The 17665-nt window shown below is 41.2% G+C and overlaps 1 protein-coding gene across 4 annotated transcripts in view; it reads left to right on the top strand.

Moving 5' to 3' along the window:
* Nucleotides 1–12346, top strand: part of LYPD6B (LY6/PLAUR domain containing 6B) — a 243561-nt gene extending 231215 nt beyond the window's left edge. For all 4 annotated transcript variants that reach the window (XM_070768176.1, XM_070768187.1, XM_070768188.1 and 1 more), the window contains 3 exons: nt 2142–2240; nt 6209–6339; nt 11624–12346. In XM_070768176.1, coding sequence (XP_070624277.1) covers nt 2142–2240; nt 6209–6339; nt 11624–11788 — 395 coding nt within the window. In that variant the 3' untranslated portion in view covers nt 11789–12346. The remainder of the gene's footprint in view (nt 1–2141; nt 2241–6208; nt 6340–11623) is intronic.
* Nucleotides 12347–17665: the final 5319 nt, after the last annotated feature.

Genomic DNA, 17665 nt, shown 5'->3' with positions numbered 1-17665 from the left:
TTTTCCTCTCTTCTTTTTAGTTACACAGTCAGGTTTGGGAACAACTGTCTTTATACTCGTCCATGAGGAGTGTTCATACTCCTGTATAGTTACCATTCTGCACTTTGAATTTTGTTATTTAGGACATTCAGTCATAAGTAGGTGTGTATACATATATATTCTACATAGCCATACACACATACACCCCACACACCTTGAACTACCATTTACTACAAATTTCTAAATTGGTAGTGATTGTATACTTGATAGCTTAGCATAGACATCATTATCATAAAATCTGAATTATTGACAAATTTTTAACCTTTTAAGCCTGATATAACTTTATGATGAGCAAATTATTAAAGATATGATGAGCAAATTATTAAAGATATAAAATTAATACTTGATTATTACAGAAAATTCCAAAAGACTGGCAAATATGTAGAATAAGAAAATTTATTCATAATCCCAAGATTCAGAGCGAGGTCTTCTTTACATTTTGGTATACATTTGGCATACATTTTGACCACAATGGATTTGAACTGCCTGGGTTCACTTACTTATATGTGGATTTTTTTCAATAGTAAATAGTACTACGTGGTCTGCAGAGGGACATATGGAGGGCTGACATAAGATTATGTGAGGATTTTCAACTGCATATCCTTCTGTTTCTTTTTCTCTGCATATGTTTTTAAATATGTGACATACTGAGATCAAACAGATTTAATTTTGCAATAGCTTTTATTCCTTTACATTGTATTTTGAATACGTTTCCATGATTTTGAAAGTATCTTAATGTCTTACATTAAAAAATGTTTTCACTCATACAGCTGGCAGTGACACACACACACAATCATAACCAAACTAAATGTTTATGCTTCACTGAAAATCTTTTAAAATGCATTTTCCATTGGCTAATGACCTTAGAACAGATTTTAGGAATTACTAAATCAAAAAGGTACTGCCAATTTTTACATTAACTATTCAACTACCAGCAATGAGTTTTAGCATTTTTAAAACTGCACTGAATTAGTAGGTGAAAATGGATTTCATTATTTATTTACCTACCTAATTCACTTTTATGCATAGGCCAAACTGAAATGTATTTGTGGTAACTAATTTTGTGTCCTCTGAGTTTTAGCTTTTGATAGTTTGCTCTTGGTTTATGCATCAATAATACCCTCCCCTGTATGTGAAATACCCACTGCTTTCTAATTATCATCCCAACTTGGGGTCAGGTTACTAGGATGGTTTGGGTTACCTTGATCTTTATTTCAGTCTTCAAAAGTAGGAGAATTAAATGTTTCACACAGGGCTTTACACTCTCGTCTATAGAGAAATGTCAAATTTATCCTTTTGATTTCTTGCCCATCAAAATAACAAGATACAAGGCAGAAAAAAGAAAGCATAAAGACAAAAAGAACATACTAGTAGTTGTCATTCCAGACTGCCAGCAGCTCATAATTCTTGTTTCTATAACACTCTTGCCTGAGCACAAAGGCCTGAGAATTACTATCATCCTGATATTAAATGTTACATTCCCGGTTGATGTCTAATGTAGGGATAATTGACATATCAAATGAAATTACTTGTTTGAAGTTAAGCCTAGCTGTAAAGCAACTACATAGGGATGGAAATCAATGTGGTTTCATATGCCAGGGATCCTAAGAGAGATCTTTCATGCAATCTCTTGTTTAACCTTTATTATACCTCTGCAAGTCATGGGGATCTTTAGGTAATAATAATAAATTACTTCTTAGTCAAAAGGGCAGAATTCAAGCTCAGGTTAATGACTCCAGTTCTTTTCAGGACCAATAATATATCAAAGTATTGGTCCCAATACTACCACCATCTTTGCCCATGCACTCAACCTTCACTTATTCCCAAATTATAAAAGAACAATACCATGGGTATTTCAAAGTGGCTCGTGGAATCATCTGCAGAACTGTGTAGTGCATATTCATAGATGAAATATTCAAAGAAAAGGGGATAAAGAAAATGCCCCAAAGTCTGGCAGTTAAGCCCAGCTTGACAGAAACAGAAATTGTAAGGATAATCATTTGTAAATTTTATTTGCTCTGGTAAAAGTTGCTAATTTTATTCCATATCTGATGTTTAAAAAATTTAACTATATTGTTTCCCTTTGCATTTTTTTTTTAAAGCTACACCATTTCCAAACAGCTTCAAGTGTTTTACCTGTGAAAATGCAGGGGATAATTATAACTGCAATCGATGGGCAGAAGATAAATGGTGCCCACAAAGTAAGTGTGCTGAGTTTGGAACTCTCTTTGTGACCAGACCTCATTTAGATCTCTCTCAACTGGCTCTGAGCAAAGGCATCTTATGTGATGAGATTAGCAAGCCAGAAGGCTGGTGATGTTGTATAGAAATCAGAGAACTTTTGACAAGACTATCCAGACATCAGACTAATCTGGGAGTACATGGAAACTGATGACATAGCCTCAATTTATACTTGTGTGTGCTTTGAGGAAGAATTTCTTAATTAATATTTACCAGTGAGAACAAATAGACCACAATGTTGACTAAGGCATTCTAAGAATGTCAGAAATGCTTGATGACACCTCTAGAAAAGTCCTACTTACTGTAAATCAAAAGAAGGTTTCTGTCCTCTTGAGATACACCGATGCTTAAGTGACTCCTTTGTTTACTTGACAAACGTTTGAGCATCTCTTTAGTTTGTTTAGTTGTCTGGTAGATCCCAGTGTGTAATCCAGTACCTGGACCATATTAGGCACTTGGTAAATATTGACAGAATGAGTGGATGCCTTTGACTATGTAGTCAGGAAATCCCTGAGGAATCTACATTTGCACTAAGATTCGAATGACCAGAACACATCAGCTCTGTGGAGATCTATAGGAAAAACATGTCAGTAAGAGGGAAGAGCAAACGCAAGGGTAAGATTTGGCTTCTACAGTGAACAGGAAGGCTGGCTGGTGAGGCTTAGTGGAAGGGGGAGAAAGGATTTGATGGAGATAAGGACCAGGACATGCAGGATCTTCGTTTTGGTAAGAAGTTTAGATTTCATTGGAAATGTGTTGGGTGTTGAAGCTATAGAGTACAAGATGCTAGGTATATTGTAAAATATTGCTCTGGCTTCTGTGTGCAGAATGAATGGTTGGGGACAAGAGAAGAAGCGGGCACCAAGTGGGCTCTTTCATTATCTTTTCAGGCAGCAGAAGATGGTCTTAGACGAATATAGGGGGCGAGAAGTTGAATGACTTAATACAGACAAACAAACTTGGATGCAAAGCAGACAGGATGTGCTGATAGAATTGAAAACCTCTACTTAGAACTATAAGGAAATCAGGCTGTTTGTATTTTAGGATACACTGTTTTTGTAGGTTTTCAGATGTGAAAGGCCAACAAAAACAAACTCTTCCAGACTTAGCAATTACCAGCTTTGATCTACTATTACTGTGAATCTTTTGGAAGTTTCTGTATCACTTTATGGGAGTGGAATAGCCCTGCCTCTTCCAGATAATGCCAGTGGTTGTGAGTGTGCTGTGCTCAGTCGTGTCCGGCTCTTTGTGACTCCATGGACTGCAGCCCACCAGGCTGCTCTGTCCATGGGATTCTCCAGGCAAGAATACTGGAGTGGGTTGCTGTGCCAGCCTACGGGGGATCTTCCCCACCCCAGGACTGAACCCACGTCTCTTTCATCTCCTGCATTGGCAGGTGGGTTCTTTACCACTGAGCTACCTGGGAAGCCCTTGATGATGCCAATGGGTGGAGCCAATGGATAGTAACACTGGGGACCTCTATGGGCCTGAGAATCTTATGCTCTAAATTAGACAGATGACTATGACATTTGCATGGACAGTATTGTTCATTACTTCTTTTCAAGAATAATTATGAAGATTTATTTTTCTTAATGTTCTCTTCAGCTCTCAAGAGTGTGTGACTGAATTGTGCTTTTGAGTACATGTGTGTCTGTGCATGTATTCTTTTGGGGATTTGTTTCTACATTTTCACAGATGTTTATTTCAATGTTTGCCAGGTAGGCAGATGCCTCTCCTTATTAGCTTGTGTGAGAGGGCTGGTAAAATTCTTTAACCATTTGCTTTAAATTTCCCCGAGAACTGGGAGGGGGAAGGGTTTGGAACAGCAGTAGCTTGGGGCATTGATGTCCAGCCTCTTTATGACTGTCGCCCATTCTTTTGAATTGTACCAAACGCTGTTCAAGAGAAGGGAGCAACCAAGGATGAGATGGTTAGACAGCATCACTGACTCAATGAACATAAGTTTGAAACAACTCTGGGAGATGGCGAAGGACCTGAAAGCCTGGTGTGCTGCAGTCCATGGGGTTGCAAAGAGTCGGACATGACTGAGTGATTGAACAACAACAAAACGCTGTTTCTACTAATTCTGTACATGTTCCAATTTGTAATACATTAATCAAAGCCACTTTTAAGGGAACTTGCATGGGCATTTCTGGGTTTTAGAACTTTGTTGAAACATGGGAGCAAAAGAGGGATGCTGCAGTTTTCTGCCTCCAAGAAAATGTCAGGGAGGGGAGATAGGGGTCTTCCCTATCCACCCTGAAAACCTGACTCATAGAGAGAGGGACACGAGATGACCCTCCATTCCAGCGTGTATGAGTGTACACCAGCCAAGCCCGCAAAACAATAATCATCTGGAGTTCTGAGGCTGTAACTGCTTACCTTTCAGCTTGTCATTATCAACGGGAGTGAGAGTCAGCCATTTCTTGGGACAAACAGGCCTGTGGCTGTTGTTCTTGGTCATCTCAGGTTTCCTTTATAGCTCTGCTGCTGCCATCAGCAGTGGCGTTAAAAGAGAGTCTCTAGGTAACAAAACATGACAAGAATGACACGTCTTATTTTGTTTACCCGGTTCTTACTCTGACTTTATAGGGCTGCTTTAGGCTGTGTGACAGACTCTGAACACATGCACCTACCAGTTTTTGATTCTTTGTCTGGAGTACAAATTGGAATGCCTTTCAGAACATGGAGTGGTTCTCTCTCCTTCTGAGTCCCAGTCAGCTGCTCTTGTAGAGGTGCTCTGCTGACACTCAGCTCGATGCTGAGTGTACAGAGAGGCACAGTTATGTGCTGGTGGAGAGCACAAACCCTGGAAAACCACCTCCACAAGAATCTCATCTTCCATCACTTTCTACCCATGTGACTGTGAGCCTCAGTGTTTTATCCGGGAAATGAGGATAAGATACTATGACTTATCTTAAGGCCTATTGTGAGGACTGAATGAGTGAATGCATATTAGAAGAGTGCCTGGTTGGTGGTACACACTTAATGTGCATTTGCTGTTGCTAACATGAAAGCTTACAACAAGTCTATCCAAATGCCAGTGCACTTACCCTTTTGCTAAAAAGAAAGTAAGCTCAAAGGCTGTCACATGACTTGTTCACTTGTGACAGAGGCAGCTCTCTAAGTCCTGTCTTCTCAACTTTAGTCGAGTTTTCCTCCTCCCTGCCCCTACTTTTTGGCAACTGCTGCTTTAGTCCCTTCTCGGTAAACTAAGAAGCATTTCATTGGCCTGAGATATCTAGAATACGAGGCACAGAACTAAAGTAGAATGTCCCAGAATAGTGAGTGAAATCAGTTTCCTGAGAGACCTCTTAAGTAATAAAATGTGAATGGTTAAAAGTAACTTTGTATGAAAATGAACTAGCCAAGCAGAGGAGGACAGAGAAGGTAAGAGAGACCTAAAGAGGAAGAGAAAATACAGAAATACTTTGGGGAAAAATCACACACGTTGGGAGGATTAAAGCCTAAAGAACTAGATGAGTAAGGAAAGCGCCTTGGCGTGTAAGTCGAAGCTCCTGCTTTCACTCCAGTTTGCCACATGGCCTATTAGTATATAAAGAAACAATGAAACAGGAAGAGCTATGGCCCACTTCCTTTTTACATTTGTAGTTTTCATTGTATTTTAGAGTTACAGAACATGTGCTTCAGAGGGAGAGAGAAAGATACTGCCATTTTCTTATGAGCAGACCTGGAGTTTTGATGAGTCTTGTTCAGTTTTTTTCTCAGCTGTACCTTGCACCAAAGGATAACTGCCCATTTGTATTCATTTTAAAAATACACATACTTCAGAAGCTAGTAGCTATTCAGAAAAACCGCCTAGAAACTTAAGGATCATCCCGAATTTTAGTCATTTCTGAAGTGATTGTTCAAAGTTTTTGTGTGTGTGTGATGTAAAATGTGAAATTGATTTTTTCCCCCTGCCTAGATACACAATACTGTTTGACAGTACATCACTTTACCAGTCATGGAAGAAGTATATCCATCACCAAAAAGTGTGCCTCCAGGAGCGAATGTCATTTTGTTGGCTGCCACCACAGCCAAGATTCTGAACACACGGTAAGGAGTGTATGTGTAAAGTTATTGTCCAAAAGTTTCTTGATGGATGGTTGTATATAGAGGCAGGATGGATAAATAGTATGTCAAAGGTGTATACTTTGAGAGACTCCTTTACACTGATACAATGGAGATGAAAGAAGGTGAAGACTTTCTGTCCATCAAACAGTATCATTACTAAAAATAAATGACAATTCTCAGACTCCAGAGACGCTAGGGTCTTGACCTTGGACTTTGGGTGCGTTGCCTGAAGTAAGCTCTGGAATTCCAGGAGTAAACCATCCCTGCATGAAAGGATGCCCAGTGCTACAGAGCCCAACTTATGTATTTTGTTTACGGCCAGAAATCACCAAGAATGCTACACAGAGAGGGTGCAAAGAGGAAAATGGTGACACCTTTTATAAAGGAAACCTTGTCTTACTGCTTCTGCTTAGATGAAGTGAGAGTCTGAAAGATTAATCCCAGCTTATTATGATGAACTACAGGTAACAGTTTAGATCAATTGGTTGCTTCAGTTTTCTCATTCTACCATTTTAAATGAGCATTTGACTCTTTTATATGCCTGGAATCCTGAAATGTTTGAGAAAAAAATTACTTAACAGTATATTAATCTCATGAGATCTTAGAATTCAGTTTAGCCTATACATACATAAAGTGGTCCTGACACCAGTGGCTTTTATAAAAAGTGTTATTTTAGTATAGTTGATTTACAACGTTGTATTAATTTCTGCTGTAGAACAAAGTGATTCAGTTATACTTTGTCATATTCTTTTCCATTATGGTTTATCACAGAATACTGAATAGAGTTCCCTGTGCTACACAGAAGGACCTTCTTATTTATCCATCATATATATAATAGTTTGCATCTATCTCAAATTCCCACTCCTTCCTTCTCTTACCCCCTTGGCAACCACTAGTCTGTTTTCTATGCTTGTGACTCTGTTTTGTAGATAAGTTCGTGTGCTGACCACTAGTGGCTTTTAGCTCTGGCTACACAGGAGAATTTCCTGGGGAGGTTTTTATAGGCTCTGGTAGGGGGGTGGCCAGAGAAGGCAATGGCACCCCACTCCAGTACTCTTGCCTGGAAAATCCCATGGATGGAGGAGCCTGGTAGGCTGCATTCCATGGGGTCGCTAAGGGCACGACTGAGTGACTTTACTTTCACTTTCATGCATTGGAGAAGGAAATGGCAACCCACTCCAGTATTCTTGCCTGGAGAATCCCAGGGACAGGGGAGCCTAGTGGGCTAACGTCTATGGGGTTGCACAGAGTCGGACACGACTGAAGTGACTTAGCAGCAGCAAGGGGGTAGCGATGGGCAGACTCAGACTGACTGAAACAGAACTTCAGAGTGAGGTCCTGGGCATCAGGATTTTTTTGGTAAGCTTCCTCAGGGTGATTCTGATGTGCAACCAAGATTGAGAACCACTGAGATAGATACTTTATCCTGAAAGCCTCTGTGAATGTCTGGGTTTATCAGGTGGAGGTGTTGTACCAGGTATTATGACAAGAGCATGCTTCTCTTGAGACAACCTTGTGCTGTGAGAGAGCTAGCGTTTTTCACCAGTCAGCAACCAGATTAGCAAGCCAGTGTCACTGTAAAGATAGGGATGAGGCATTAGTATAGACAATAGAGTCATAATTATCCCCTAACAAGTAGTACTGAGAAGGAAAATCAATGACTAATCCACAAGGTTCCTAGCTTTCCTTTTTGTTCCAGTGTTTCCCCTTGCAAACCTTCAGAAGATTTGTTGACTCCATTAAACAGTCTTACTCCATTTGCCTTTCTCTTGCTTATGCTTGGGTTGATGTAGATAAATCTCAGTTAAAGTGAAAAGACTCTCAAGATGGTTTTTACTTTGAGGTCAGTTGTGGGGAAGGGTGCCCAAGGGCCTGGATGACTCATAGATCAAAAACCAACTCAGTTCTGTCCTCAGAGCAGTTTCTAACCTCCTGATGTTTGCACTTCAGTTACTGTCTCACTTAAGAGACCACCCCCAAGCCAGAACTGCCCAGCCAAGCCTGTCCTAAATTCTTGAAAAGTTCCACTTAGAAAAATTACAGTATGAAAATTTACCCAGTAGGAGACAAAATGGTGGAGTAGAGGATGTGAGCTCACCTTTTCTTATGAAAATCCCAAAAGCACAGGTAAAAGCTGAACAAGCATAGACAAAACATGCTGGAACCTACCAAAAAAGATATCCTACAACCCAAAGACAGAGACACAACGAGATGGTAGAAGAGGTGCAGTCATGGTTAAAAATCAAATCCCATACTGGCCACATGGGCAATCCAAACTGAAAAATTATTAGAGACGTTCTCTCACAAGAGTGCAAGTCCTGAGCCCCACATCAGGCTCCCCTGCCTGGCAAGGGGAGTTTGGCAATGGAGGAGGAGCCCCCAGAGAATCACTGGCCCCTTTGAAGGCCAGGGCTTCCCTAATGGCTCATTGGTAAAGAATCTGCCTGCAAAGCGGGAGACCCAGGTTCGATCCCTGGGTTGGGAAGATCCACTAGAGGAGGGCATGGCAACCCACTCCAGTACTCTTGCTTGGAGAAGTCTGTGGATAGAGGAACCTGGCAGGCTACAGTCCATAGGGCAGCACAGAGCTGGACACGACTGAAGCAACTACGCAGCAGCAGTGGAGTTAGTTTGTCTTAAGAATTCCACTGGACTGGGGGAAAAAGAAACTGTACTCCTGGAGGGCACACAGATGGCCTTGTGTGCACTAGAACCCAGGGAAAAAAGCAGGGACCTCTTAAGGGCCTGAGCCAGACCTACCTACTGGTTTTGGAGGGTCTCCAGCCTAGGCAGGGTGTGTGTGTGGGTCACTGCAGGGACGCAGACACTGGCAGTGGTAGTTCTGGAGAGCACTCACTGGCATGAGCCCTCTGGAAGGTCACCAGGTCAGAGAGAAATTAAAAACACAATCCCATTTACCATCAGATCAAAAAGAATAAAAATACCTAGAAATAAACCTACCCAGGAGGCAAAGGACTTGTACTCTAAAACTATAAGATACTGATGAAAGAAATTGAAGAGGACACAAACGGATGGAAAGATATACCATGTTCTTGAATAAGGAGAATCAGTGTTGTCAAAGTGACTCTACTACCCAAGGTAATATACAGCCTCAGTGCAATCCCTATCAAATTACCAATGGCATTTTTCACAAAACTAGAACAAAAAAATTATTTTGTATAGAGACACAAAAGGCCCTGAGTAGCCAAAGCTATTCTGAGAAAGAAAAGCTGAAGGAATCAGGCTCCCCAACTTCAGACTACACTGCTACAAAACTACAGTAATCAAAACAGTATGATACTTGCACAAAGCCAGAAATATAGACCTATGAAAAACCTAGAAATAACAAGAGAGCCCAGAAATCAACCCATGTACTCATGGTCAATTAATCTACAACAAAGGAAGTGAGAATATACAATGGAGAAAAGACAGTTTCTTCAAAAAGTGGTGCTGGGAAAACTGGTCACTCACATGTAAAATCATGAAAGTAGAATATTTAACACCACACACAAAAATAAACTCAAAATGGATTAAAGACCTAAATGTAAGATTGGATACTATAAAACTTTTAGAGGAAAACATAGGAAGAACACTCTTGAACACAAATCACAGCAATATCTTTTTGGATCAATATTTAGAGTAATGGAAACAAAAAAACCCAAATGGGACCTAATAAAACAAAAGCTTCTGTACAATAAAGGAAATCATAAACAAAATGAAAAGATAACCACAGAATAGGAGAAAATATTTGTAAATGAAGCAATCAACAAGGGATTACTCTGTAAAATATACAGACAGCTAATGCAGCTCAATATATATATAAAAAAACACACAATCAAAAAATGGGAAGAAGATCTAAATAGACATTTCTCTGAAGAAGACATACAGATGGCCAAGAGGCACGTGAAGAGGTGCTCATTACTACTTATCAGAGCAATGCAAATCAAAACTATAAGTTATCACCTCATACCAGTCAGAATGGCCATCATCAAAAAGTCTACAAACAATGAAGGCTTGAGAAGGTGTGGAGAAAAGGGAACCCTCCTATACTGTGGGAATGTAAATTGGTCCAGCCACATGGAGAACATTATGGAGGTTCCTTAAAAAAAGCTAAAAATAGAGCTTCCATATGATTTAGCAGTCCCACTCCTGGGCACATATCCAGAGGAAACCGTGGTTTGAAAGGATATGTGCACCCCAGTGTTCATTGCAGCACTGTTTACAATAGCCAGGACATGGAAGCAACCTAGCTGTCCATCAGCAGAGGAATGTATAAAGATGTGGCATACACACACAATGGAATGTTACTTCGACACTAAAAAAAAAGATATTATGCCATTTGCAGCAATAAGGCTGGGCCTAGAGATCATCATACTAAATGAAATAACTCACAGAGAAAAACAAATATATGATATCACATATGTAGAACCTCAAAAAATACATAAATGAAGTTATTTACAAAACAGACTTTGAAAACTTATGGTTACCAAAGTGGAAAGATGGAGGGTAAAATGGAAGCTTGGGGCTGACGTATACACACTACTATGTTTTATTAGTAGATCGCCTACAAGGATTTACAGTATAGAATAGGGAACTCTGGTCAATATTCTGTAATAACCTATACATGGGAAAAGAATTACATGTATAATTGAATCACTTTGTGCTACCTGAAACCAACACAACATTGTTATTCAACTATACTCCAATATAAAATAAAAATTTTTAAAGAAAACTTACCTGTTTAAATATTCAGACATATTCTTAGTGGCTGCATAATATTAAAATGTTCGTAGCTATAATTCATCTACTTCCCTATTAAGAATACTAGGCAGCTTTTAATATTTCTCTAAATAAAAACCCACATAATCTTTGTGGTGCACATTACTAGATTGATTTATATAAAGTTCTTGATAAAGATTACCAAATTACTCCCCAGAAAGACTGAAGCAATTATAGTCTCAGTAACAGTGTTTGAGAACTACGTCTTGGACCCAAGCTCGCATACTTTTTGGAAATCTTTGTTAGGCTAAAAGGTATATTTTCAAATTTATAATTTTTACTCTCAAACAGTAAACATTTAAAAAATAAGATAGCCTTTTTCTCTTGTAAGTAAGTCATTAGTCTTTTGAAAAATTTTGCACTTAAAATTTATATACTCAGATAAAAAAAATTCTGTCCTCAGAGCTGGAGAAGGTTTTTCTTTGACCCTCCCCTCTTCTTCCCATTATTCACTGGCTCTTCCCCTCTCCTCTTCCTTTTGTAACAGGAGTGTAGGTCTTGCTGTGAGGGGATGATCTGCAATGTTGAGTTACCCACCAACCACACGAATGCGGTCTTCGCTGTGATGCACGCTCAGAGGACGTCTGGTAGCGGTGCCCCTGCGCTCTACCTACCGGTGCTGGCCTGGGCCTTCGTGCTCCCGTTGATATAAGGCCACCTTCCTGGGAGAGGCAGAGACCCGTCCTCTGAAGCACAAGCTAACAACTGTAAAATGGTGAACTTTGAAGACCAATCTCTTCAAGATTGAAGGATGCACATTGGACCTCACAGCAGAAGCCAGCTGTTTGCTTAGCTCAGATGCTCCTTCAGGAGACCACAAGAAAGGGGACTTGGCAGAGACTGAGTGATTATGTAGCTGTTAGGTTTCTTGATCAAAAGGGGGCTGCATTTTGTCTCTTCTGCAAGGAGGGTCCTGCCAGCATCTACCACAGGCAGGTTCAGCAGCCTGTGTTGTCCCCGCCAGACCAGACCTTTGGGGGAAAGGACTCTGACCTGATTGACTCCTTCAGGGGCTGCTGGAACAGACCCTCTAGATTCTGTGATTGGCTCAGAGCATCTCTGTGAAATCTAATCCTTCCCTGGAGAGAAAGCAGTTTCCCCACTGAGGGTGAAGTAACGAGAAAGCCCACTATAGGAAGGAAACTTCCAGTTGAACTAATATGAAACCTATTTGCTAATTGTGGGGGGAAATAAAGCTTTTAAATTATAAGTGTAGAATGCATGCTTATGTGTTTCTTGGCTGATGTGGAGACCTCAGATGAAACACATTAACGAGTGTCGTAAAGGAGGCCAATTTAAGTTGATCATGCACCACAGGTGCTCTCTTCTGGCTTAAAGTATGCAAGTCTATGCCAAGGTGACTTAATTTTTTCTTGGGGGGGAAGAACCCTTCTAAGGATGTCAAATGCAGAATTAGTGAACTGAGAAGGTGAGGAAACCTCCCTGGGCAAGGAGGGTGATACCTTATCACGTGATGGATCCTCAGAAGTAGCAGTTTAGGAACTTCCCTGGTGGTCCAGTGGTCAAGACTCTGTTCTCCACTGCAGGGGGCATGGGTTCCATCTCTGGTTAGGAAACTGAGAGCCTACATGCTGAGCAGCATGGCAAAAAATTAAAAACAGAAAAAAGCAGCTTAAAGACAGAGAAACTGGTGACAGTGTCCCTCTCCCAGTCAACCTGTCTCAATGGGAGGACCATCAAGAGAAACTTTCTAAATCCATGCTAAAATGTCTGGTCCCCTGTCTTCTCTTTCATTCTTATAACACAGTCCTAGACTTTCAAAGGAGCACCTTCCGTTTCTAGAATCCTAATTTCTCGCCTTTACACTTTGGAGGGACCTTTAAACACTCTGCCTTTATATGTATAGTGAGAAGTTAGTGGAGTGTTTGTTGTTTTGTTTCTCAGTAGAGCATCTACCATTAGAATGCTGAGTGCCCCACAGAATCCACTAATGACGGTGTCCTTGCCACACTGGCTCATCCATGATGGGGGTCGGCCATGGATCAAATACATCCCGCCACTCTTAGTCTGCCCAACTCTACTAACAAATATTCTGTTGCCCTGGTGTCTTCAACTCAAACATGTATCCTCACAGTTCTGGAGGCTCAGAGATCAAGATCAAGGTACCAGCAGATCTACTGTCTAATGAGAGCCCTCTTCCAGATTTGTAGACTGGCCTTTTCATATGTGCTCAGGACAAAGGGTGAAGAGTGAGCATAAGGATTCTAATCGCATTTATGAGGCCTCCACCTGAATGACCTAGCATCCCCCAGAAGCCCTACACCCAAATACCATCACATTGCGGCTTTAGGCTTCAACACGTGAATTTGGACTTCCCTGATGGCTCAGACAAGTAAAGAACCTGCCTGCAATGCAGGAGACCTGGCTTCAAACCCTGGGTCAGCAAGATCCCCTGGAGAAGGGAAGGGAACCCACTCCAGTATTCTTGCCTAGAGCATTTCATGGACAGAGGAGCCTGGCAGGCTACAGTCCATGGGATTGAAAAGAGTCAAACACGACTACCACCACCATGTGAATTTGGGGGAGAAACAAATATTCAGTCCATAGCAACCCCCCTAACCACACCTATTCACTTACATGTTGTCTACAGGCTTCCTTCTTGCTACAACACCAAGGATGAGTAGAGGCAGCCGAGAGCACATGGCCTGTGAAGCCTGGAAGGTCTGCTAGTTTGCCCTTTGCAGGAACAGTGTGCTGACCCCTAGCCTCTGAAATGGCAGAAGTCCATGGGGAAAAAGCTGCTTGCTGTGCACGGGCTGTGGTGCTCATGGCGGTGACTTGGCCTCTGCACTTGTTTACCAGATCACTTCCTTATGTGCATCCATGAATTTTTCTTCATTTTGATTGTTCTATTCCTTTGATTCAGCCTCTTAGTAGTTATGTGCTATTGTCAGGTGCTAAGCTGTATATGTTTCTTCTCGACCCTGATGCAGTGGGAGTGTCTCATCTTAAAGCTCTTTACCTTCCAATAAAACAGGGAGGAGACAGATGTCATTACCTCCCTGTCTCTGGCCAAACCAGAGACTCACCTGGAAGCAGCAGTTTGGAAGTCTGATGTAGATCTATCTTGCCTTTCACTCAGCACCTTGAGGTATTTGAATTTTCATAGCTATGCTTGTTTGAAATTAATTATATATGACTTCAATTGAAACATTTTAAGAGCATCTTTGGTGGGTGTCTTTTTATTCCCCAGGGTTTCTTTTGTCTGAGAAGTTGATGAATTGTCTGGTAAAAAACCATTAGCAGACAGTACTTCTTTTTCTTCTGTCTAGATTAATGAATTTTCCTCTGTGTTTTTTATTTTTCTTTCCCAAGGAAACATCTTAATTTTCTCTTCTTCACCCCACATATGTTTTCATAGATTGCCCTCCTAACCACCTCTCCTCTGAGCATTTAAAATAGTTATCCTGAGCCAAAGAGAGAACACGCAGAGGAAACAAACTGCAAAGACAGCCAAGTGAATAGGGTGCCAGATTTACAAATAAAAGCATCAGATGTCCCATCAAATTGGAATTTCAGATAATTTTTTAGTGTAAGTTATTCATGAACTCATAAGTCTGACTTATCTGAGGCAATGTTTTCAAGTCCTTGTAATCAGAATTTTCTGGCCAACTTCAAAATAAGACAAATTCTAAGGGCCTTCTGGAGATGTTGACTCAGGAGATGGGATGGAGCCCATGCCTAATCCCAATAATTAGATGTTAAATAAGCAGCTCCCAGATGACTGTGATGCTAGGTGTGTTACCCTTGATCTAAGAGGTTTACTCCTTCTTCAGAAGCCCAGTCCGTGGTCACATAATAAGTGCTAATGAATAATAAACCTGGGTTGGAGTTGTGGTTCTCAGTGTGGTCTCTGGACCAGCAGCATAGGCATCACCCGGGAATTTGTGAGAAATTCAAATACTCAGCCTCCATTCCAGACCTACTGAATCAGAAATGCCAAGGGGTCAATTTGGGTTTTAATAAGGTTTCCAGGTGCTTCTGATGCACACACTAGTTCAAGAACCACTGGACCAGAGAAGTGCTTCCTAAATGTCTTCGTAAATAGGTCCTTGGTGGGGGCATGGAAATTACTCAGGGAGTTTATATTTAAAGACGAAAACTGGACTCACAGACCGCAAATCCAGAAAGTCAGATTCTTTTTGTTAGAGTTGAATCAGAAAATCTGTATTTTTAGTAAACTCCTCACATGATCTGATACACAGCCACTTTTGGAGCCACTACACCAGAGAATAAGAGATGGGGGTGATGTTAGTGAACAGAAGCCCCAAACCTTTAACACTTGACCTTGAAATCCCGATGCATTATAAATGGACTCTATGTGGGGTCTCCAACGTAATTGTTTTAAAACTAGAATCCAAGAATCTAATCAGAGTCCATTTGCATGGATTTTTTTAGTCCATTACATAGTGACTTAGAATGGCCAAGTGATCTAGACCTCAGATTAATTTCATATGCCCCCTAATGAACAAGAAGATGAAGAGTACCTTGTCAAAATGTCCCGTGAGAACTGGGGTAGTGGAGGCAGGAAAGGAGAATATGTAGATTTGTTCTTATAAAAAAGACAGGGGGATTAGTTATGAATACGAGGAAAGTATGGGGGAATGACGTGTCAAAGTTCCATTTTGAATATAACTACATTCTAGAATAAATCTTGAGTTCCTGTCCATCATTCACTTTCTGAAAAGAAAAAAGTTGTACAGAACACATCTTTTCCCTGCTGTGTCTAAACTCTCCCTAAATCCAAACCTGACTGAGGTTAGCAGCCAGAAATTACAGGCATTGTCTTCTGTACAGTCTTCATTCTGCTGTGTCATGCGCTGTGTAAAACACATCTCATAAGAAAAGAGAAAGAGGTGGGTTGGTTTCTCTTTCTCACTGGGAGAGGACTTAAAAGCTGTGCAAAGCATGAAATGAGCAGCATGAACCAGCATGGGCTTGGAAAGTGAGGTGTGGTGTGGAATTGGGAAATATTTCACAATTGAGAAATTACCCTTATGCACAATTTTTGTGATGTGTCAATTGCCATCTTATAAAATTCTGCTCTGACCTTTGAATCTTGTGCATTTTATTTTTCACCTCATTGTTTGTCACTGACTCTTATTTGTGGAGGGTTTCACTGTGATTCTGGATATGTGTGTGTGTTGTGGGTGGGGAGGAGGCGGGCAAAGCACGCCAGAGGACAGAGGTGACTAGTGGATGCAGGGAGGTGACAGCTGTACAAACTGGAGAACAAATGGCTGTCGTCATGTAATTCGAGTCTGCCTTTAGGCGTAGCTCCTTGGCTGTGTACCTGATACAGTCTAGCATCTTCCTGGTATCACACACATCCCACTTCTCCTTTGGCCTTCATAGTTCTACTTCCTTCCCTGTCTTCTTCCCTCATTGCCTTGGCCTCTTCTATTAGATGCTGAGGCTAGAAGCTGAACTACGTAGGGGGTTAATCCAGGATGTGAGCTACTCAGAGTGTAGGCTGTGAAAAATATGGCTTTCATAGCTTGATCCCAGGAATACTATTCAAGGAGTCTGGGAATCTGCAGTTTGAACAAGCATCTACCTGGTCGTGATTCTGGTACTGGGAGTCCGTAGGGCATCATCTTTAGAAACAATAATGCAAGGCCTCAGTAAAGGCTGTAGAGGCTCAAGAGCATCTACCACATAACTCCTAAACCTCCATTTCTGCACTTTTTTGGTCTATGAAAATTGGTCCCAGGGAAAGGGCTAGGATAAGCTGGAAGACACTCTGGCTTGGCAGAGCTGCCCTAAGTGGATTGTCCTGGGTTCAGTTCAGCTGCTCAGTTGTATCCAACTTTTTGTGACCCCATGGACCTCTGCATGTGGGCTTCCCTGTCCATCACCATGTCCCAGAGCCTACTCAAACTCATGTCCATTGTGTCGGTGAGGCCATCCAACCATCTCATCCTCTGTTGCCCCCTTCTCCTCCTGCCTTCAATCTTTCCCAGCATCAGGGTCTTTTCCAATGAGTCAGTTCTTCACATCAGGTGGCCAAAGTATTGGAGTTTCTGCTTTAGCATCAGTCCTTCCAGTGATTTCCTATAGGATTAACTGGTTGGATCTCCTTGCAGTCCAAGGGACTCTCAAGAGTCTTCTCCAACACCACAGTTCAAAAGCATCAATTCTTCAGTGCTCATCTTTCTTGATAGTCCAATTCTCACATCCATACATGATTACTGGAAAAACCATAGCTTTGACTAGATAGACATTTGTTGGCAAAGTAATGTCTCTGCTTTTTAATATGCTGTCTAGGTTGGTCATAGCTTTTCTTCCAAGGAGCAAGTGTCTTTTAATTTCATGGCTGCAATCACCATCTTCTGTGATTTTGGAGCCCCCCAAATAAAATCTCTCACTGTTTCCATTGTTTCCCCATCTATTTGCCATGAAGTGATGGGACCGGATGCCATGATCTTCATTTTCTGAATGTTGAGTTTTAAGCCAACTTTTTCACTCTCCTCTTTCACTTTCATCAAGAGGCTCTTTAGTTCTTCAC

This window comes from Bos indicus, chromosome 2, assembly GCF_029378745.1.
Source record: "Bos indicus isolate NIAB-ARS_2022 breed Sahiwal x Tharparkar chromosome 2, NIAB-ARS_B.indTharparkar_mat_pri_1.0, whole genome shotgun sequence".
Lineage (NCBI taxonomy): Eukaryota > Metazoa > Chordata > Mammalia > Artiodactyla > Bovidae > Bos > Bos indicus.
The sequence above is the reverse complement of the archived record's forward strand: the minus strand, read 5'-3'. Positions and strand labels throughout refer to the sequence as shown.